The sequence below is a fragment of the Sarcophilus harrisii genome, chromosome 1 (assembly GCF_902635505.1).
Source record: "Sarcophilus harrisii chromosome 1, mSarHar1.11, whole genome shotgun sequence".
Classification (NCBI taxonomy): domain Eukaryota; kingdom Metazoa; phylum Chordata; class Mammalia; order Dasyuromorphia; family Dasyuridae; genus Sarcophilus; species Sarcophilus harrisii.
In genome coordinates, this window is record NC_045426.1 from 53,453,196 (window position 1) to 53,476,580 (window position 23,385).

A 23,385-nucleotide genomic window follows, 5' to 3' on the forward strand; every position below is an offset into this window, starting at 1 on the left:
TACTGACAGACCCATCAACTCCTTCCTAGACACTCAACTAATGGCAAGCCCACCCATCCTGGACGACTGATTAATACATTCCCCTGTTGTCCAGTGGGGTTTAATCCTACCAACTAGCTGACTCCTCCAAAAAAACCAAACAACTCCTTGCAAAAAAACAGCTGCTTGGATCTGGTGCAATGACAGGGCCTCCCTTCTTGAGCAGAAAGGTAAACCAATTACATCTTGCTTTTGTGCATCTTTTGCCAGCCAAGTCCTTACTGTACACAGCCAGAAGGCACAGAATCAGAGAACACAGAACTTCAGAATTTAAGGGGATCTTAGCAAGCTGATCAAGATTCCTTTCAACCACTTCCCTGACAAATGGATGTCCAGCTGTCATTTGAGAGCCCAAGGAATAGAAACTTACTCTCTCCGGAGGCTGCCCACTCAACTTTTGTGTAAACCTCCTTATTGGAAAGGCCTTTTTTACATTACAGCAAAATTCATCTTTCTCAAAAAACTCCCACTCATTTGTTCTTATTCTCTCCTCTGGGGCCAAGCAGAACATGTCTAATCTGTTTTCCACATTATCAGCTTTTGAAGAGAGCTATCACATCCCCCAAGGAAGTCTTTTCTCTAGAAGGAGAACATTTCTAATCCCTTCATCCCCGTTCCCTGGCTTAGCCATGTTCTTCAGCTGAGTCGGATGCCAGATGTGATCTGGCCACTTGTAGTGGCAGCTACTCTAATCAATCCCTTCTACCCCAAAACCCATCTCTTGGTGGAGGAGAGCTCCCTTCCACAGGTACTGCTGGAGGGAAGTTGAGCGGCTCACTCTGGGTTTGGCTTCGATGTTTTCTCTCAGCAGCCACTCCTCGTTAAGCGTGTAGCGAGCCTTCCCGGTGATCGCATCGATGGATCCCTTGTTAATCTGCTGTTTGATGGCACACAGGAGCAGGAAGAAGGGCTCACCCACGGTCTCCTGGGGAAACAGAAGAAAATGGGGATGGGAACAGGGATAAACCAAAAGCTTTCTTCAATGAGCCAAATAGACCACCCACTCTCGCACTTCAAATCTGATCTTGGAAACCGGACAGGAGAGTCCTACACAAATATGTGTGCCTAAGGAGCATCCTCTGGCCAAAGGCAGAATGTCATCCAAGTGTCAAAATCAATCAATCGATGAGCACTTATTAAGTGCCTGCTACTAAGTTGTAGAAGATGCCATTTTGCAATAGCAGGGAGAATTTCCTTATATGGGAGTTCTCTGAATAGTCTTAATTATATGTGTTGAACAAATGCTATTGATTGACTAATTGATTGATACTTGACCAACATCCTATCCCGTGGCCAGAAGCCTGCTTTTTACCAACACACTTTTCCTGATCTCCAGAAGGGGATGATGGTTAGTAATCAACTCATCAATCTGGGTTCCAAATCTTCTGGAGACCCAAACTTGGAACCAACCCTACATTGTTTAGAAAACCTTCCAGAATCCTAAAAATAGTCCATTGTTATTTAATTCTGCTGGGTTAATCCCTCATCTATGAACAGACCTCAGGAACACAGTCACTTCCCAGCCTGTTGGTACTCCCTCTGGAATTGAGAACATTCCAGATGCCCGAGCATCACTGGGCTCCCGGACTGATCACTTTTGTTTGGTCTTATTTGAGTAGGGGATGGGAATGGAGAGGGGTGGGCTGGGGGATAGGGAAATTCATATCCCTCATTTGTTTCAGTTTTAAATCGATCCTTGGCCCGGAGAGTCGGAAACCGTGGGCTGTGGTAAAAACCTGCAAACCCCTAATCAGATACCCAAGTTTGGGAAGCAGCAAAGTAGGGATGGGCAGCTCCGGCGGTTCCTTGGATGGCTGCTGGGAAAACTGGTTTGGACCAAAGTCAGAAACCTCCCTCTGACTTGGCCCAGCTGAGGGGAAATTTAACCATGCTGATTCGGCAGGGGGTGGAGGGGATTCAACAGGGAGAGATCGGTATCTCAGCTGTTAAGTTCCGTTTTCCAGGACAGTCCAGCTCTGGCCTCTTCTCACTGAGTCTGGTATTGTGGCTGGGACACAGGGGTTCTTGCGGGTCACGCGGGAGTCTGAATGTGGCCAGACATTGTCCCCATAATGGGAGCTCCAAGATGGATGGCAGCATTTGGATGGCTCTGGACCACAGCTGGGATTCTGGGTCATATGTTTGGGGGAAAGTTTCACGAGCTGAAGTTGACTTTTTCCCCCCTCCTGTTCTCTCTAATGAGCCAGACATATTGTTTGGAATATTCCCTGGAGCCTAGCCAGATCTTTATCCTTAAATTTCCCTTACAGTAAGTGGAAGTTTATATTTAATCTCAAGGTCCCACCTCAATCTTCCTTCCCCTGGGGACTTTTTCCTTCTCCCCGACTCCCAGAATTCTTGAGCTAAAGGGGACTCTAGAGACCCTTAAAACCAAACTCATTTTAAAGATGAGAAAACTGAGGTCCTCATTTCCTCAAAGCTCAGCTCATATATCACCTCCTCAGTGAAACCTTCTTCCTCAACCCTCCAACTGCTAGAGTCTCTCCCTTCTAAAATTTAGGAGAGAATGAATTTTATGTGAGTTTATTTTACATAAGCTGACATTATTCATGTTATTTCCCCCAAAAGAAAGCCAGCTCTTTGAAGATAAAGAATGTTTCTTTTGTCTTTGCATCCTTGGCATTGGGATAGGAGCTTTGCACATAGTAGGTGCTTTGTAAATACTTACTAATTAATTCATTGCCCAAAGTCACATATACACAGTGAGTCAGTGGCAGAGTTAAGACTAGAACCCAAGTCTCGTGACTCCTGGATCAGTGTACATTCTGAAAAAAAAAGCTATATCGATGCCTTTTTTTTTTTTCTGAGACAATTGGGTTTAAGTGATTTACCCAGAGTCACACAGTCAGGAAATGTTAAGTGTCCGAGACCAGATTTGAACTCAAGTTTTGTCCTTTGAAAAAATATTGCTATCACTTTCTAACATCTCTCTACCCTATAAGAGAATTTCCTTTTGGAATAAAGACAGAGAGTAAATCCACATACTGGCCTGGACAATACTACACCAGTAATTTTGGAATAGCCATGTGGGCTACACTGGAGTCCAAGGTAGGTAAGACCACATCGGTTTGGACAGCAACTCCCATTCCTGATGGGAAGCCATTGGCACTCACTTTCCTTCTTGATGCTGCACTGGATTTCCCCCTTTGAGATTTATAACTTAGATTTCACATCTGCCTGTTGGGAACATCCCCAGATACTGATAGACTCTTTGGCTGGACACTGTTTGGCCAAATGGAGCCAGTCAAAGGTTTTTTAGTTAATAAATACTTAACAAGTTTCTGCTATGGGCTAGGTACTGTGCAAAATTTTATCTCATTTGGTTATTTTCTCATTTATCTCATTTAATTCTCACAACTCTGTGAGGTCCATCTGAAGGAAAATAAGGCAACCAGAGGTGAAGTTACTTGCCTAGCTATGTGGGTCTGTTCTCTTGAGCCCTAAAATCAGTTATGCTCTAAGACATAGCATAATGTAACTTTTTTCCCCCTGAGGCAATTGGGACTAAGTGACTTGCCCAGAGTCACACAGCTAGAAAATGTGTCTGAGGGCAGATTTGAACTTAGATCCTCCTGATTTCAGGGCTCATGCTCTCTCCACTGAGCCAACCTAGCTGCCACAGCATAATGTAACTTTATTGCTCTTTGGTTCCTGAGAACCAACATGGGTTAGTTAGTATACTGGGTGACTGAAAGGACAGTTAGACAGCCCAGAGGAGCAGTTTTTGCCAAATCCTTTCTCCTCCCCGAATGCTGACCCATAGCTAAATTTTGATTTTTTCTGCTCTGATAAGAATGCCTGTTCTCAACCTGAAGGGTAGAACCAGCCCTGTCCTGAACACTGACAAGACAAGCTTTGAGACATCATGGATGTCTCAAATGGACATGGAGAGGGGCCTGATAGAGAGAAAGGTTCTTTCTAGAACGAGGGTTCTAGCCCAGACTCTGCACCCCTGTAGTAGAGATTACATCTCCAAGCCCTCCCCAACCAATAAAGAAGTATTGAGGGGGGAAGAAAATAAAGCCAAATTATTTAGACTTTTGGGCAAAAAGGCCACAAGATCATGGTGAACCAACATTCCTGAAAGGAAAAAAGTCTAATGAGCAGCTAGTGTGACCACTTACTCACAAAAGATTCTATCTTGTTTAGCCCAGGAACTTCTCCTGAATTGGAGCCCAAAGTCTAGGCCAACTTTCCCCACCTGGAAAATACTTTTGCTACCCCGATTATGCTGCATGACTGTATTTGACCGTGAATTGGTACTTTCATCCCTTTGATTCTCAGCACTCTCTATCAACTTCTCAAAGATGGGGACTGTTTCATTTTTATGTGCTGAATGAAGGAGTTGCTTAATATTTACTGAGTGATCAATTGACTTGCAAAATGAGATCATTAGAAGATGAGGTTCCTCCCATCTTTGTTATTTCATGATTCTACCTTCTACTAGATTATGTTCTAACATCCACTCCAGCTCTAATAGTCTATGTTCTATTTCTGGCATTCTGTAGGTGACATTACATGTTCCAAGATCCCTTCTCATTCTAATTTTCTATTCTGTGCTCTAATATTTTATGGCCCAAGTTCCCTTCCAGTATTGTCATTCCATGTGCTAATAGTTCTGTGTTCCAAGGTCTCTGACAGCTCTAATGTTCTATATTCCAGTTCTGACATCCTATGAGTTAACATTTCTTTGTTCTAAGGTCCCTGCCAAGAACAAATATCCTATGTTGTAAGGTTCCCTCTTATTCTAACATCCTTTAAGCGTATATTTCTACGATCCAAGCTCCCTTCAACTCTAATATTGTATGTTGTAGGGTTTCTTCTTATTCTAACATCCTTTAAGTATACATTTCTAGGATCCAAGCTCCCATCAAGTCTAATATTGTATGTTATAAGGTTCCCTCTTATTCTAACATCCTTTAAGCATACATTTCTATGATCCAAGATCCTATCGAGTCTAATATTGTATGTTGTAGGGTTCCTTCTTATTCTAACATCCTTTAAGTGTACATTTCTATTATCTAAGCTCCCATCAAGTCTAATATTTTATGTTCTAGGTTCCTTCAAGTCCTGACTCTCAATTTAACATTTCTGACTTTCAAGGTTTTTGCTAAATCATATATTCTGTGTTCTAAGGTCCCATCCAGCTGCAAGGTTCTAGGATTCTCAGAGGCTTCTCATGGCTTCCTATTATTATCTCTGCTTCAACTAATGGAGAATCTAAAGATTCCCCCCCTCTCAGAGAGCAGTTCTCTTCCATTTTTTCCTTCTTTCCCAAAATGATAGGACCAGTGGGCCAGCAGAGCACTAATATAAAACAAATGTCTGTGTCATGTTATATTAACTCAGCAGGCACAGCCCAGGGGTCTGGAAAGTTTCCACTGTACCACAAAGAGACCCTGAAACAGCTGTTTCAAATAGATGCCATGATTAACTAGAATCACTTTGGAATGAAAAGCAAGCCCATCATCGTCATAAATGTCTTCTGAGAGAGAGCTGTCAGGGGCCGGGGCCAGTGAGGACTAGGGTGGGCACAAGGTGTGAGAAAGTGGGCATCTCTGGGGTCACTCAACCCGGAATTACATCAGTGAAGCTGACCTGAATGGAGGATCCTTGTCCCCAGGCTCTCTTGAGAAATTCAACAATGGGGGGCACCCAGACAACAGATTACATCTAGCATGCTCAGGTGGCCGAAGCCACAAGCCCAGCATGTGGGACCAGAGGAAATGATTTTCCCCATTTTCTGTGGTTACTGTTTGTCCTTTTTCTGCTGGCTATATGGGAATCTGGTTTGTCACAGTGGGAGATGGACTAAGGGGAGTTTCCAGGCACTTCCTTCTTCAACACAACCTCCACACAGCTACCAAAATAAGCTCACTGAAGCACAACGTCAACACTTTCCTGTTAAGGAACCATTTGTGGCTCCCTATTTCCTTTAACATGAAAGATAAACTCTCCAGTTTGCATTAGAAGCCCTCCACTTTCCCTTAATAGCCTCTATCTTTCAAACCTTCCAAACTGGCTAATGTACACTTCTCTGAACCTCACCTAGACTGTCTCCTCATTCCTTGTAAGCTCCCCCCCTCCCAATATCTTTGCCTTTTAGAATCCCTATTTTCCTTCAGGATTCAGCTTGTGGGCTTCCTCCTATTAAAAGTCCTTTCTGTTCCTTCTGTTTGTGAGTTGCGAACACCCTTTCTTCCATATTATCTTGCGCTTACTTGTTCATTAATTTGTTTTATCTCACAATAGAACCTAAGCTTTTTGAAGGCAGGTTCTATTTTTAGGGTTTTGTCTTGAATTATCTCCAAGGGCTGGCATATTATAGAAGACACCATTTTAATTAGTGCTCATTGAATGGAATTGATAATAGTGAACATTTTTTAAAGTGCCTACTCTGTGCCAGGCACAGTGCAAAGGGCTTTACAATGATTAATCTCATATGAGCTTCACAACTTCTTGGAGGGTGGGTGTTATTATCAGCCCCATTTTTAGAGATGAGGAAACTGAGACTGGAGAAAAAGGCCAATGATTTGCCCAGACACTAGTAAGTGCCTGAGGCTGGAGTGAAACCTCCAAGACTAGAGTTCTGTCCACTCCTCCCCTAGCTGCTTTCCCCTAGAATAGGAGGAGAAATGCCAGCATAAGGCAGACAACCTGGGTGGGCTTACAGATTTCACAGCAGATTCTAAAGTCCATTCTCATCCTCATTCTTGTTCTTCCATGGGAAGGGAACAATGACTTGGTAGTTGTATTCAATGCATGTTTGGGGACAGATGAAATAATTTCTAGGGAGCCTTCTGAGGTGAGAGAGAAGAGGAAGACAGCCTATAGATTGAGATTCAGGAGACTAAGGACCTGCCTCACTTCTGACACTAGCCAGCTGTGTGACCTTGGACAAATCAGTGCCTTGAAGGATCCTGAGACCAGAGATCTGGGGCCGGAAGGGACCTTGGAGATCATACTCTTACCCCTTTATGTTATAGTTAAAAAAACCTGAAGTCTGGAGCAACTTAACTGAGGTCACAGATGGAGGAAACATTGGAGCCCAGATTTACACTCACCTCGTCTTATCCCAAATTCAATATTTTTAAAAACTGACTTCTGAATTCAGCACTCTTTACAGCTGACGCCCATGTGTGTAAGCTTCTCTGTGTGTATACAGGATGTGCCAAAAGTTTGAATGCAGCTTAAAGCTTTAATAACTTGAAACTGTCAGTATTTAAGTTACATTAAAGCTTAAAACCACACTCAGACTTTTAGGATATCCTGTATATATTGCATGTAATATAACATAATACAGCATAACAAGCATAACGTGTAATTATAGGATATATAATTATATGTGGTTATACTATAAATTATATAATGATATGCCATATATTATAGATAATATATAGTTGTGTTATCCAATATATAACAGGGAATACTATATTATATGTAACTCTATAATACAGAATTATATATTAGATACTAGATAACAATACATTATAATCATATCATATGTATCTATATGTATCTTATATAAGATATAATTATATGCTACAGTAATATATTTTCTCATTATATATAATATATTGCAACATAATATATAATTAGACTATGTTATATTCCATGTATGAGTTTTGTGTAATTATAGGAGCATTTGTACAAGTGTGTGTAAATGGCTGTCTATGAGTATACTTTTGCATGCATCTGCATGTGAATGAGGGGACATTTCTGCACAAAACTAATATAGTTTTTGCCTCCAAAGCAAAAGAGCATCCCCTTCCCAGCATTCTCTCCAGCTACCAACTCCACAGCCTTTGTCACTGACGGCCAATGTGGATCCAATTTTAACTGGTTTGAGACAAATTCCAGGTTTAGGGTCTCCAGGGTGACAAGGCTGCTCACATGGAATACGCTGAGCACATCACGTGTCACCAACCGAGCCCGCTCCTGCGATGCCCAGGACACAGACACTGCATCAGCCACCAGAAAGCCAAGCCGGGACTCTGGCTGTTCTGCCACAGAAGCCAGAAAGCAGCCTGTGCAGTGGGCCCCAAATTACCCCTTTCTTGCTGAATGGTGCTTGGGAAATGAGTTTTTCTCAAATCCCTAGAACAGATGCTTCCCTGGGATTTTGTGTCTGAGGTTGGAATATCGTGGTATCGAGGAAGCAGGGCTAGGTTTGGTGTCTAGAGACCTGAATTAGAACCCCGGCTCTGACACTGGCTAGCTCTTCACCCAAGGGTAAATGACAACTTTTCTGAGTCTCTATTTCCTTATTTCTAAAATGAGAATTTTATATATGTGTATATGTACATGTGTGTATATAAAATACACTAAACTCACACACATACATATTTATATGTATATGTGTGTGTACATGCATGTATAAAGATATACCATACATATTTATATGTATAAGTGTATACATATTTTATACATGTACATGCATGTATATATAAATATATTCTATATATATACCTACATATATTTATATGTTTGTGTATACACATTGTGTGTATATATGTATGTACTACATACACATGTAGATATTTATATGTGCATATACATTGTATGTATGTACATATATTTATATTTAAAATAGACTATAGACACATACATATATATGTGTATACATGGTATGTGTGAACACACATATAAAACAAAGCTGTTTTGTCGTTCTTTCTGGTTTCATCATCAGGAGAACTGAGTTCTAGTCCCAGCTCTGGGTTAATCAGTTGTATAGCCTTGAGCCCACCACTTTCCTTCTCTGAGCCTCAGTTTCTCCTCCTGTTAAAGGAAATACCTTAGCTAAATCACACTGACAGTATTTGTCTTCCAGGGCTAAGATCCTCTGCTTCCACAATTGCCCTCAGAGCTCAGTGCAGACTGGAGGGTTGGGAGAAGGAAAGTGTTTGATGAACTTGTAAGAGCAGTGGGTTTGTTAGTGAGACCCCTTGGACTGAGAGCCACAATTCCAGCCTAGTAGCAGGCATCAGACTAGAGATACCTCATTTACTCTGAGGTTGAGTTGGATCATTTATGAATCTTTTTACAATTCTAATTTATCATTTCAGTGTTCCTGTTCAAGAACGTTGAATAACTGCCCAGTACCCTCAGGATCAAGTCTAACTTCTCACTGGCCCTAGCCCAGCCATTCAATTATATCTACTCATATTCCCCTGCATGAACCCTCTCTTCCAGTGGCTGATCTCTTCACTCTCACACAACACAGGCCAAATCTGTGATTCCAACAGTGAAAAAAAAAACTGCTGATAAGAAAACTCCCTACCATGTTCTGCAGTTTACAGTACTGGAGAGTTTCTGGGGCCTGGAGACCTTAAATAACTTACATGAGCCAGAATAAGGCAGAACCCGGTTTCTCTGACTCGAAGGCTGGCCCTTTATCCATGGCACACACTGCCCCATTCCATGGTATATACATACTGTGTTTATTTTCCCACCTCGAGATGTTTATCTGAGCCATTCAAAGAGCTGGAAGGGACCTCATCAGTCATCAGGACCAGGCTGAACTCAGAAGAAATCCCCCCTCCCCCATGACTGAACCTTCTCTTTAACCAGAACACACACACCCCACCCTGTACCCTTAACTAAATGTCTATTGGGATCCAAATCTAAAGGTCTGCCTGTTCTCCAATTTAGCAATGTCTCTTTTTAAAAAATTTTGATAATATTTTATTTTCACAAATACATGCAAAAATATTCATTTTTGTAAGATTTTGTGTTCCAATTTTTTCTCCCTCTTTCCCTTACCTCACCCCTCCCCTAGACAGCAAGTGATCTGATACAGGTTAAACATGTGCAATCCTTTTAAACATATTTCCATATCTGTTGTGTTGTGCAAGAAAAATCAGACCAAAAGGGAAAAATCCACAAGAAAAAAGAAACAAAAAAAAAAACAAAAGGTGAAAATACTGTGCTTCAACGCGCCCTCAGTTTCCATAGTTCTCTCTCTGGAGGAGAATGGCATTTTCCACCCCCAAGTCTTGGAATAGCAATATCTTTCTTAAACCTTGGGGCCCCTGGACTCCAGATGAGGCCTGGGGAGGGCAGAGCCCAGAGGGATCATTTGTGGCATTCCTCCAAAGTGGGAATATTCTCCCTTTTTTCCCCAACAATTCTTCAAGACCTAGCTCAAGCCTTACTGACTGACCTCCCCACCACACTGATCTTTCCTTCCTTTAACCTTATTCTCCAGCACTTAGGGCAGATACCATATGATCTTAGCCTGTCTCCCCTATCCTACTGTGGGCTCTTTAGGGAGAGGGATCCCATCTTGCAGCTTCTTTGCATCTCTCCCCAGGCACCTAGCCTGGTCTGGGTGCATAGCTGGTACTTGAAGGGAAAAGTCTCTTAGTTAAATTGAATTGGATTTAACTAGGCCCAGAGATCTAGGCAGCTGTTGCAGTTACCACAGACCCCAAGAGACCCAGAGTGCTCCCATCCCTTACCCGCAGGTAGCTGTACATGCAGATGGACATCCAATTGGTGAGCATCTTCTCCACCACAGACTCAGTCCGGCGAAGCATCAGCTTGGGATTTTTGGAGGCTGAGGCATCAATGAGGTCCACAAGCAGGTCCTTCATGATGCTGGTGTAGTATTCCAGCTTCCCGTGCAGAGCGATGGTGAGCAGGGAGGCCAGGTTGCACCTGAGGGTAGGGCCCAGAAACCAGTTCAATTCAACAGCAAGGATGAATTATGGTTCCAAGCAATGGGGGCAATGGGACTAAATGTCAATAAATCTTGCTCTCAGCTTACATTCTTTCTTTTTAATTGTGTTATATTTTATTATTTTTCCTAGTTAACAAACTTTTACTTTATCTTCTTCCATGACAAATAAGTCACAATAACAAAATAAAACCCTCATGACAAATACGCCGAGTGGAGCAAAGCCATTGTCCCTCATGAGCCATGAAGGAGCTTCCTTTTTGCTGAGGAGAAACATGATGGATGTAGCTAAGTATGTACAAAGCACAGGTTGATACAACAAATAGCTGGAGGTCATGGATATAGGAAACTTCCAGAGGAGGAAACCCTCTCTACCAATGCAGATTGCCACCTTCTTTGTGTTCTATCTTAGAGAGCTGCTTAGAGCAGTTGTCAAATCCAAAGCCCACAATAATCCTGAGTGCATCTTGAATCAGACTTGAACCAGAGTGTAATTGGAAAATATTTAGCTAAATAAATAAAATGAGATAAAGCATAGATAGATGGATAGAGTGTTGGACCTAGAGTTATCTTCCTAAGTTCAAATCTGGCTCAGACTCCTACTACCTATGTGACTCTGGGAAGTCGCTTTACCCTATTTACCTCAGTTTCCTCATCTGTAAATTGAGCTGGAGATGGAAATGGCAAACCACTTCAGAATCTTTGCCAAGAAAACCCCAAATGAGATACAAATGAATCATTACTGAAGAACAACAACAAATATTACATTTTAAAACTAAGTTTGTATGCAGCCTACAGGGATTCTTCTGCAAGGATTAGTGGCTCCCATTTTGATGTGAGTTTGACCTAAACTAACCTAAACTAAATTTAAAAAAACCCTAAACTAAAAATTTACCTAAACACCATGACTTGCCCAGGATTACAGTCAGTATGTGTCTGAGGATGGATTTGAAGTCAGTTCTTAGCTCCAAGGCCAATTATCATGGCACATTGCACAGAATATATAGACTAAGTGATTTTGATGGTGGTGGTGGCATTAACAATTGTAGGAACAAGGGAAAGTCTCTTGTGGGAAGTGTTTGGGGAGCTATGCCGTAGAACTGAGGAGGGAGAGACAATGTGTACAAAGGTGGGATGTGGGAGGTGGTACAGGGAGAAAGAACACTGCGAACCCTGCAAGGGATGAGGACATCCTTCATTGATGGGATATAACCCTACAATAGGATTCAGGAACCAGCTTTCAAAGCTCTCCATGGCTCCAGGCTAATGGCACTCAGAGCCATTCACACTCCTCTCTCCAGTTCCCTCCATAATTTCTTAGGTCTAGGAATTAACAGTTGTTACATTCATATGGGACCATAGAAAGGTGAGGGAGGGAGGTCCATTACTATAATAATGACTATTAGCAAGAATGAGATGACAGTGTTACTTCTGAAGAACATGAGACATGGGAATGAAGGAACCTTCAGGATAATCAAATCTCATTTTATGATCCAGGAGGGGAGAGTTTCACTGACCTGTCTCGAACAGCAAAATCCTTCTGCTGCTCCAGAGCATGGACAAAGACAATGAGGAAGTGCTTGTTGTTGAGTAAGGTGGAGAATAGGGCGATCCCTTCCTCCATGTTGGGCCGGCAGCTCTCAGGGATCTGCAGAGGAACCAGAGGTTAAGAAGCTCCTATGGGTGGGGAAGGCCAGCCTACCCCTCTTCTCCTCTCCTTGGTGCTTCCCTTACATGGCCCCCATCCTGTGGCCCTCTCCACTGGGCCTCGCTTCCCTCAGGCCAGCCCTGAGCTCTGGGGTGGGTGTTATTTGAAACTAGAAGTAAAATGGGGAGCGGGAGGCACAGAAGCACATGTGCTTGACTCCCTTTGCATACAGAATTGCAAAGGATCCTAGAGATCAATTAAATTATTTTTACAGAATAGGAAACTTAGCCTGAGAAAGATCAAAATGACTCCCCTAAGAGCACACAGACAGCAAGTGGCTGAGGTGGGACCAGAACCCAGATTTCCTAACTCCAAACTCTGTTCTTTGTATTCCCATTAGAGGAGCTGGGTTTCAATCATGTCCCGGCTGTGTTATTTCACTACTGTGGGACTCAGTTTCCTCATCTGTAAATCACGGTGTAGGAGTGGACGATCCCTATATCTCTTACACTCTAAGACCTTGGGGATAACTAGGATGTGAGAATCCCCCTCACTGAATCCTGCCACCTCCCCGTCCATCCCGCAAGGTCACAGTCCATCCAGAGCATCACTGCCTCCGTCTTCGGAGCCTCTTTGGGACACACACCCCAGTACCCTAATCCCAAGGCCAGCCATGCAGAATAACTGTGTGGATGCTGCGGTCAAGGGGCAAAGATAACCCCCTATTGCATCTCCTTGAGCAGTGAGGACCAGAGAGGTTAGTGCTGTGACTGAGATCCCACAGCTAGTACACTGATGGTGGTGAGAGCCAGTTCCTCTGGTGTTGAATCCAGCAGGAATCAACAAGGTTGATGATCCAACCCAGGATAAAACTGTTCTATGCAGCGATGCAACATTTGCTAATGGAGTCTGATTGTCATTAGAAATAATAATCATAAATGAGCTTGCTTTGGGGGGTGATGTTAACTGGCTGCTGTAATTATGCTCTCTCTCTCTCTCTCTCTCTCTCTCAGGTTATGAGTTTCCCCCAGCCCCCACCCCCGGCTCCAAGCACAATTGAGAATGGTAAGTGAGGGGGGCCGAGGGCTGAGTTCTCTGGAATCTCCAGGCAGGCCCAGCTTGATAAGGAATCCAACAGGAAGGCTGAGGGACACATATCTCATGCCTTTGTGCCTCTAAAGTCTCAGAGGGGGACAGAAGAGGAAATGACTGTCTGAAATGGAGAGGATCTGGTCCCTGGCCACGGGGCTCCAGGTCTCTGGGCAGTGCTTGCATCTGGCATACTCACTTTCCACTCCCCCAGAAGTAGTGGATGAGTTTCCTGGACCTGAGCTCCCCCCTGGGAGTTGAGCGGCTGAGAAGGCAGAATGTAGCACTCCTCATAGAGGGAGGAACACTGCAAGGAGAGAAAGACCAGGATAAGGATGGGAGACAGTCATGGAGGGTAAAGCCACTCTCCGAGGAGGGGCTGAAGAATCCTCCCTCTACCTCCCCCCTCTTCTGGCCCTTGGCTGTTTCCACTGGGCCTCACTTCCTTGGGCCTGTAGGCCTGGCCAGGCCAGCCCTGGGTCCCTTAGTCCCTGGCAGGTTCCCCTGTAGCCTCTCCAATGGGCCTCTTTTCCCTTACTCTGTGGGCCTGACTAGGCCAGCCCTGAGACCCTTAGTCCCTGGCTCCCCTATGGCCCTCTCCACTGGGCCTCGCTTCCTTGGACCTGAGCAGGCCAGCCCTGAGTCCTTTAGTCCCTGGCAGATTCCCCATGTCCCTCTCCCTTGCTTCCTTTGATCTGTGAGCTTAGACAGGCCAGCCTCTCCTTCATGGGTCTTGCTTCCTCAGTCTGTGAGCTTGGCCAGGCCAGCCCTGAGCCTCTTAGTCCCTGGCTGGCTCCCCTGTGGCCCTCTCCACTGGGCCTCGCTTCCTCAGTCTGTGAGCTTGGCCAGGCCAGCCCTGAGCCCCTTAGTCCCTGGCTGGTTCCCCTGTGGCCCTCTCCACTGGGCCTCGCTTCCTCGGTCTGTGAGCTTGGCCAGGCCAGCCCTGAGCCCCTTAGTCCCTGGCTGGCTCTCTAAGCAGAACGCTAGGACTCAAGACTGCCCTGTAGGAAGGAACTTAGGAAAGCTTTTGTTTTTCTTAAAGGATGAATTAGGATACAAACAAGTAGAAAAACTTGGTGTCTCTTTCCAATGGTAATACTTTCCAAGCACTGGGCTGGGGGAAGGAGACCGTTTTGCCAGCTCAGTAAAATGAACCACCTGGAAATCTGGGAAGCAGCAGGATTGCTTTAGCATCTCCCAGTGAAGAGTCCAGGGAACCCAGCAGTTAGAGATTCCTGTAGAGCAGAAGCCTGGGCTATGTGTGGCCCTGTCCAGCAAAGCCTCAGGAGTTTTTCTGAGCTCACCTTTCACCTTCCCGAAGGCAGCTGGGACAAGGCTATCCCCGCCCATGGAAGGGAGACGGAAGGCTGGCAGAAGAGGCGGTCACCCAATGGGGCCCCCAGGAATGCTGGGCTTATTGATGCTGTGCAGGCAACAGATGGCACTGCCAAATGGACACCAGGAGGCGGGAGGCCCATGGACTGGATGCATCTCATCCACAGCCAGGGTGGGATGTGGCCATTTCTGAGATGGACTATGAAAATGGGGAACCAATCTACCAGGAGTGTAAGCTCAGACTCCAGGAAGAGAGGAACCAGCCCCCCAGGGATTTATACTGGGTGTCAGGACGGCTGAAGGAATATCTGGGGAGGGGGGAGAGATAAGACTCGGCAACCAAAGGGCCGGCTGCCTTCCCCCCATGTACACAGTGATCTTTTCCATTGGGCCATTGCCTGGAAAACCATGTAGTTCGTTGGAAAAAGACATAAGCTGGGGAGGTTGGAGAAGCAGGAAATAGTCCTGCTAATCTACTAGTAAATGGGTAATCCTGGGCAACTGGGAGGGCTACTCTGAATCTCAGTTTCCTACTCTGTCAAATAGAGGACAAAAACAGCCTCTATGGTCAGGGTCATAGGCTGGAGATTTGGATTTAGGAGTGACATGGATTTTTAGAGAACTGACAGTCTCATTTTACAAAAGATGAAGCTGTTTTTCAGCCATTATCTCATTTCATCCTCTCAACATCCCTGGTGGGAGGGGGAGGTAGCCTAGTGATCATTGCTATGGCTATTTGATGGATGAGAATACTTAGGCTTGGAAAAGTGAAGTTACCCAGTTCAGTTACGGAAGAACCTGGACCAGAACCTATGTACCTCTCCTACTTCCAGAGCCTGCATTTTGTATCACACCACAAGGCAGGCGACAAAGAATGTGTTTAAGGTTCCACATCGCTGGGGGCCTCAAGAAGGACCCCGCTCTGAACAAGAGTGCTTCTGACCTTGGGGAAGAAAGTCCGGGTCACAAAGTGCTTATATTCCAGGAAGGGGATGCCCTGGCTTCGGTTCAGCTCTTTGGTCAAGTCTGTCATGTCTGTCTGCAATTCAGCAAAGCCTGTTGGTCAGAAAACCCAAGATAGACATGAACCATACATCCTCCTGTAAAGATTTCATCCTATCCAAACAGGGCTGCCTCAGGCTTCCTCCCATTCAATTCTTCCAGGACAGCAGGGATACCTGGGATAGGGGAGCTCATTTTTCATACGGCCAGATAACAGAAGCCTATGTGGAATCCAGGTCTCCTAACTTCCCAACCACTGCTCTTCCCATTCCACCCTGCCTGGGGTCCTCGTGCCATGTGGGCTTCCAAAATTACCTTTGCGGATTTCTTCACGGATCTGGGACTCCATTTCCTCCATCTGCAGCAAGGTTTTCTGCCAGTATCGCTCAGCTCTGCGGCTCTTGGTACAGAAAACAAACAGCCCTTGGGGAAGAGGAGGAAGGAGGATGAGGGTCATCCAGGAGTCCCCGGCTGTTGCTTTGCATGGAGCATGACAACCTTAGCTAACAAATCTCATCTGTTACCAGGAGGCAGGCATAGTAAGGGGAATTCCTCTTCCCACAGAGAAGCCGGGCATATTAAAATAATCATCCTCGTCTTATTCCTGCCCTCAAGCCCTCCATGATCGCCCCAGTCCAGGCTGATCTCTGCTTTAATGGGTCATGGTAACTACACCATTCACTTGGCCCTAGTGTGGTTATTTCTCTGTGTGTGTGAATAATACACATTATATGTGCATATGTGCATTATATGTGTATGAATGTGTAAACATGTGCTTTGTGTGTGTATGTGGTCTCTTTAGTATGGCTGAGAGCCCCTTGAGTGCAGAGGTAATGGAATCTTTTTGGGGGAGGAGATTTTAAAATATTTACTGAAAATGTCTCAATCAATCAACAAGCATTTATTAAGCACATGTGCCAGGCATGGGACTCACCAGTGGGATAAAAAGAAAGGCAAAAACACAAAAACAATTCCTGTTCTCAAAGAGCTTACATTCCGGGGAGGAGACAACACAGATATAAAGAAGAACATCGAAGAGCCGAGAAGAGCAAATGGAAGATGATCTTAGAGGGGAAGGCCCTCGCAACGGGGGACGTCAAGAAGTGAGAAATTAGTAAGGGTCGGGATTAGGGCCACAGTTACAACTTTCATGTTGAAGCTTCCTGACATCTGGGGGAAGACAGATTGAATGAGACACTAGGGACTCCACATTGATAATGAAATTGAGACCTGTATTGCCAGAGCCAGCTCAGCGTTGGGGAGCCTCCGAAGGAAGTTGTGGGAGAGGAGAGGATTAGACTGACCACCGAATTGAGGGTCTACACAACCCCCGGGATAATTTAATTGTTGTTTGCTTGTGAAACCTGGGCAGCCTATTAGCACCGTGCCAGGAAACTGAATCGCTTCCATTTGAATCATCTCAGGAAGATTCTGAAGGTCACCTGGCAGGATCAGGTACCAGATTCTGAGGTCCTTTCTCGGACTAAACTATCAAGCCTTCCAACTCTACTGCGGAGAGCACCACTCCACTGGGCTGGCTCCATTGTACAAATGTCCAACATACGATTGCTAAAAAATTATTTTGTGGAGAACTCGCCCAGGGCACGCGCTCACAAGGTGGTCAGGAAGTGATACGAGGAAACTTTCAAGGTCTCTCTTAAAAACTTTAGAACTGATTGTGTGACATGGGAGACACGGGCACAGGAGCACCCAGCATGGCGTGCCCTCGACATGGAAGGTGCTGGGCTCTATGAGCAAGGCAGAATAGAACTAGTCCAAAGGAAATGCAAAATAATGCAAAATACAGAATCCACCCCAAGTGTCCATAGGGACCATTTGAGTCCGAGCTGTGGCAGAGCACTCCGAGCTCGTGTTGGTCCGATCAGCCACAATCAGACCCACTGTAACGTGATTCTGACATGGCGATGCCATTTTGGTCTGCTTTGAAAGCGAAGGACAACGATGTCGGGGCTGTTAAGAAACTAGCAGTTCTTGTTGTAAAGGTTAATTCCCTTGGAGCAGACATCCATCTAGCAGCACTAATGAATTCTGCCATACATCTCCTGGGAAATGAAGGTTATCGGGTCAAACGAGACTTCCTGAGTATTAGGTATTGGTTCTAACATTTCTTTTACAGTATCTTATGCAAAGGAGGCCTTTAATAAATGCTTGTTCATTGAGTGGTAAAATAATATTTCAAATAGAATACCCTATACACTCCCAGAAAATTTATTTTTTGTATGAAAATGTTTGTGCCATGAACATCTCTGCTCACAAACCACCGTTGGCTCCCTATTGCCCTCAGAAAAATGTCAAAAGTACTTTGTCTGGCATCCCAAGTCTTCCATCTTCTAACACCCATTCTACCTACCCAATCCCATGTTATAAACTGCTTGGAGCCCTACCATGGCTTGAGATGGATGAGGTAAGCTGGGCAGAGAGTTGTGTGGGTCAGTAGTGAGGGAGTGAGGGGCACCACAAGGTGTAGGCAGCAGTGAGCCCCAATCCTGATCCCCCAGCATGAAATGGTCACATCTGAGTGTACTGCTAAGGAGGGAAGACAGAGTGAGGGTCCAGGGCCCTCTCCCTTCTTACCCACGATGGACAGGAGGAGCAGGATGCTACAGATGACCACGGACACGGTGATGGCTGTCTCGCTCCCGCCCAGCTGCAATGTGGCAATGGTCTGGTTGAAATTTCCAACCTGGATCTGAGGAGAGGGAGGAAGGGAAATATGAGAACCCCACAGCAGAGGGAAGGGGCGGGAAGAGAAGGGCCTGGACACCATTAACCCCAAGAGGGAAACCTGCCTCTGGGACGGTGCTGGGCCTCTTCGGCAGTCTGCAAAGCCAGGAGACCCTTTCTCAGAATATTCTTTGAAATGTCCCCCCTACACCACCCATCCAAATCCCACCTCTCCTTCCACCAGACGAGCTGACATTCTGGAGCAAATGCTTTGCGGCCATGATCTCTTTGATGCTCACAACAAATATCTGAAATAGGCAAGGGGGTGGGACGGGGTGGGGGCGGGGGCAGGGTTTGGTCCTGACCTGTGACTTTACTGGTCTAGGGAACTATCTTTCAGGAAACTCAAATTTTAACAGTGCAGACTGAGAAGCTCTTACTCTGTAGCATACAGGCACTTTAAAAAGTTACTTTATTTTATTTTCAATTCTGAAATCTCTCCTTTCTACCTTCCTCTCTTCTTCCCTTTGAAAAAGCAAGAAAATAAAAGTTGCTACAAATATATTATATATATAGTCTAGCAAAACAGATTCCTGCTTCAGCCACATGTGAGACAGAAAGATGCTTCAGTCTGTCCCTGCGTCTGTCTGGAGAGGGACAGCATGGTTTAGCAAGAGTCCTCTGGATTGGAGCTTGGACACAATGTACCATCTTGGGAATGCTGCACTGACAGCCAGCACGGGACAGAGCCAGGTCTCGCATCCAAATCCTTCCGACTCAAAAGTCATCTTCTTTACCCCCCTATTTTACAGGTCAAATTGAGGCACACACAGAAAGGTTAAAGTTTACCCAGAAAGCATATGGCCAAGACAAGACTTGAACCCAATTTTCCTTATTTCAAATACATTATTCTTGTTTATTTTGTACTGTAAGCAGCTGTGTGGTGTCGCTTTTGGAGTCAGAAAATCCTAAATTTGAATCTTGTCTCAGATATTTACTTAGAGGTAAGATCTTGGGTAAGTCACTTAATCTAAGTCATTTCCCTCTGTCTTAGTTTCCTCATCTGTAAAATGGGAATAATAACACATCCAGGAATCAAATGAGGTAATATACATAAATTTTCCCCCCGAGGCAATTGGGGTTAAGTGACTTGCCCAGGGTCACACATACAAAAAAGTGTTAAGTGTCAGATCAAATTTGAACTCAAGTCCTCCTGACTGCAAGGCAGGTGCTCTATCCACTGCACCACCTAGCTGTCCCTATATACGTCAATTCTTGAAGGTCTCTATCTAAAAATCAGCTATTATTATTATTATTACAAATGTTATTGTCATAGCTGTGTCTACTAAGCTCCAGTGCTTCCTGGAAGTTTTCCCAAAATAACCCAAACTCCAGGGATCTTTCCTCTTTGAATTACTGAACTTGATTCTCTCTGCTTCTTGAACTTTGGTCTTGTCCCCCTATCAGACCATAAACTCAATGAGGGCAATGCCCAGTTTGCCTCTTTGTCTCCAGTTGCCCTCAGAGGAAACACAACTCACTGCTTCCCATCTTCAGGTGCTCACTGGACCAGAGACCCAGGAACAGATTCACCCAGCACAGGGCACAACATACAACAGTGACCCCAAAATGGTTCCTCTTCCTTCTTGTGCACTTGTCATGCAGGACCCTTTGGTCATGATTTTGCATCTCTTGCTTCCAAAAGGACAGAATTCCTCTCACTGACCCAGTGCCCAGCTAAAGTTCCACGTCCAGCCTTCTGCCAACAGTAATTAAACTCCTCATGTATATGAGGTCCTAGGTAGGCACTTTCCAATTAATAGGTTCTGTCAGCTCCCATAGGAAGGGCTCAATCATAGTGGATAGAGCTGGAGCAAGTTTTAAAAATCACCCAAATCAACTTAATTTTATGGATGAGGAAATTGGTCCAGAGAGCAGTGACCTGTGTAAGGTCACAGTTGGGGAAGGTGTGCTGACCCCTTAGAGAGGAAGTTGTGTCTTTACGGGCATCCGAGGGACACGAGTTGTCTCACCCATTAGAATGAAACTCCCTGGGGACGGGGACTTTTAACTTTTGTCTCTAACCTCCAGAGCTTAACGTAGCACCGTGCAGGAAATAATTAATAGCTCACTCACTCACAAGCACTGAATATTCCCAGGTTCTCCACTCACCACAGAGTCCCTCTGATGTTGTGGCTGAGTGTGCTCAGAGGGGGACAACCGGACCCAAGGGCCGTTTGGGACAGGGAGCATAGAGAGGTTACCGAGGGAAACAGGGAGGGAGCAGAACACAGACAGATCCGTTCACTTTCTGAGGCTGAGGCAGTAGTTGATCCAGTATAAGGAGGAAAGGAGATCCTTGGGAGCTATTTCTGGGTGTGAAGTCCGGCAGACGGAAGGTGTCTGAGTACAGATCCTCAGAGCTCCCTATTCAGAAGTAGGTTTCTCGGGTCAGACTGGGCAGGTGGTACCTGCCTGTACGGGCTGGCCGGAGAGGCTTTCAGGTACTGGGAGCCGTGCTGATGCTCGTGGAATAATGGCAACATTTCAAAACTTTAACTATCTGGAGCACAGCTTCGAACCCCAACTTATCTCTGAATAAGAGCATCCTTGGGAGGGGGGAACCAATGGACCCAGAGCTACATGTGATACTGCGTCGGTCTCAGTCAGAAGCTCCAGAGGGGAGATCCAAGTCCTCTTGAACTGAAATCTGTCTTCACTTTTTGGGGGCTATAGCTGATTGTTAGGGGAAAATCCCTCTCCCTCCATTTGGATCTCCAGCCCCACAGAGGAGATTCTGGCTTTTGGAAAGGTTATGGGGATGGGCAGGAGATGCTAAATCTGGCAACCGGATCCATGCCTTCTTGTCAAGGGTTCTGCCTGCCTTCTGGGGAAACAGTAAGTGAAGCAGCTCCCTCTCTCTGACTGGCTGGGGCAGCTTTCCAGATGGGAGCTGATTCACTTCTTTGCTCTCCTACTGAGACTTGACTATTCCCTTAGTAACACGCCAGCTCCAATGAAATGTCTCATCTTGTTTCCTTCTCCAAGAAGCAAACTGCTCCAGAAGGTGGGAGAGACCGGGGCCGGCCTGACACAGGTAGGAGCCTCTTTCCCCAATTCCTGGAGACTGCTCCCTTCTTCTCAAGCCTCCCTGACCCTTCCTCGCTCTCACCGAGCTTCCCTTCTTCCATCTTATTCCAGGCCGCACCAGTCATCCCAAGAGCTATTCATCTGGTGGCACTTAGCGTAATGAAGCTTCGCCCTGTTCACTAATTAGTTAAAGAAGGGTCATTTGGTCCAACTCTTTCATTTTACAGAGGAGGATACTTGGGCCAAAGTCTCTGGGCCAGTTAGAACTGCAATGACTTTCCACTTCTCTCCCTAAGCAGGCCCTCAACTTCTTGGGAGTGCGAGCCAGATTTTATTTTTTTCTCAAAGTAGAAAGAACACAAGATTTAGAGTCAGGGGAGTCACTTCTCCTCGAATTTCAATCACCCTACGTGTTCAACGGCTAGAATAATAGCTGAGATATGCAGAGCTTAAAAGCCAATTAATTACATTAATTGCTAATTATATCTAGAATATATATAATATATTCATGGTATATTATATGTATTTCATTTGAGCTTCACAACATATATAATGACTATATATAAAACATAACTTACAGATCATAAAACAACTATTATAGATAATATACATAACATAATAAATATAATGACATACCTATTATATATAATATATGTGGCTCTATATAATTATACATATTATAATTCATATAAATAAATAATAGCTGATATTTATAGAGAACTTGAAAGTTTCCAAAGCAAGACATCTTTCTCTCCCTTCATCTATCAATCATTTATCTATTCATCCAAACATCTATCCATTTATCTATCTGTCCATCTATCTATCCATCCATTTACCTATTCATCCATCCGTCCATTTGTCCATCTATCCATCCATCCATCCATCTATCCACCTCTTCCTTCCATATCTCTTTCTCTCTGTATTATATGTCAATAAAGGCTCAGATGAAATACTGCATATACACACATTTTAACCTGAGTCTCACAACAACCTTATGGGGTTGGGGAGCAATTATTATCTCTACAGATGAGGAAACAGGCTTACAGAGAAGTGTCTAAAGTCAAATTTGAACCCAGGACTCCCAGACTTTGAGAGCAGCCCCTCACTCTCCCTGATTCTCTACTACTGTTGCAGAAAGTGCTTGCATCTTTGAAGTGTCACAGAGAAGGGAGGGCTTTTTTTATGCTTACTCTCAGAGCCAAAACGATTGCACAGGGCTTGGTGAGGAAGGGGATGGCTCTGGCTATTTGCTTGCTTGCCTTGATCCCCCAGCTCCTGACCAGGCAGTGGTTCTGAATTTCACTCTGACTCCCTCAGGAGGAAGGAGGACTCAGGGGAGGGGGGAGCGTGTCTGCTCTCCCCATTTCCAGAGATAGGGGACTATGGAAGATGGATTGTGGGAAGAAGAGAGTGAATTTTCTTTTGGATACACTGAGGTGCTGCTTGAGATGCATCCAGGGCATCTCGCCATTTCCAGCGAGGCTTCTGCCAGCACCCGCACACCTACGCACACCTGCCCGCGCCTGGGCACTTTCAGCTGCTACCTAGGAGCTGGCTCCTGCCCCAGTGTGGGAGACAATGCAGAAGCTATGATTGGGAGCCAGACCGCACGCTGCGGTGGGATCTCAGAGCCGCGCTTTGGAGGAAAAGTGGAGCATCTCAGAAGGGCTCTGCCGAGCCTCTGCTTTCCACCTGCCCTACCCAGAGTCCTCCTCTTCCAGTCAGGCAGCGCAGCCTCCCGGAATACTGAGCCATGGGAATGGGAACTCTTGAATCTTGGTCCTGGATGTGAGCAGGG

The 23,385-nt window shown here is 45.1% G+C and overlaps 1 protein-coding gene across 1 annotated transcript in view; it reads right to left on the reverse strand.

The window, feature by feature from the left end:
* Positions 1-23,385, reverse strand: part of PLXND1 (plexin D1) — a 196,319-nt gene that overhangs the window by 32,521 nt on the left and 140,413 nt on the right. Inside the window, exons 20-26 of the mRNA XM_031955593.1 lie at positions 18,408-18,522; positions 16,128-16,235; positions 15,754-15,866; positions 13,675-13,782; positions 12,256-12,386; positions 10,521-10,719; positions 818-964 (exon numbers count right to left, since the gene is read on the reverse strand). Of these exons, the coding sequence (XP_031811453.1) occupies positions 818-964; positions 10,521-10,719; positions 12,256-12,386; positions 13,675-13,782; positions 15,754-15,866; positions 16,128-16,235; positions 18,408-18,522 (921 nt within the window). The remainder of the gene's footprint in view (positions 1-817; positions 965-10,520; positions 10,720-12,255; positions 12,387-13,674; positions 13,783-15,753; positions 15,867-16,127; positions 16,236-18,407; positions 18,523-23,385) is intronic.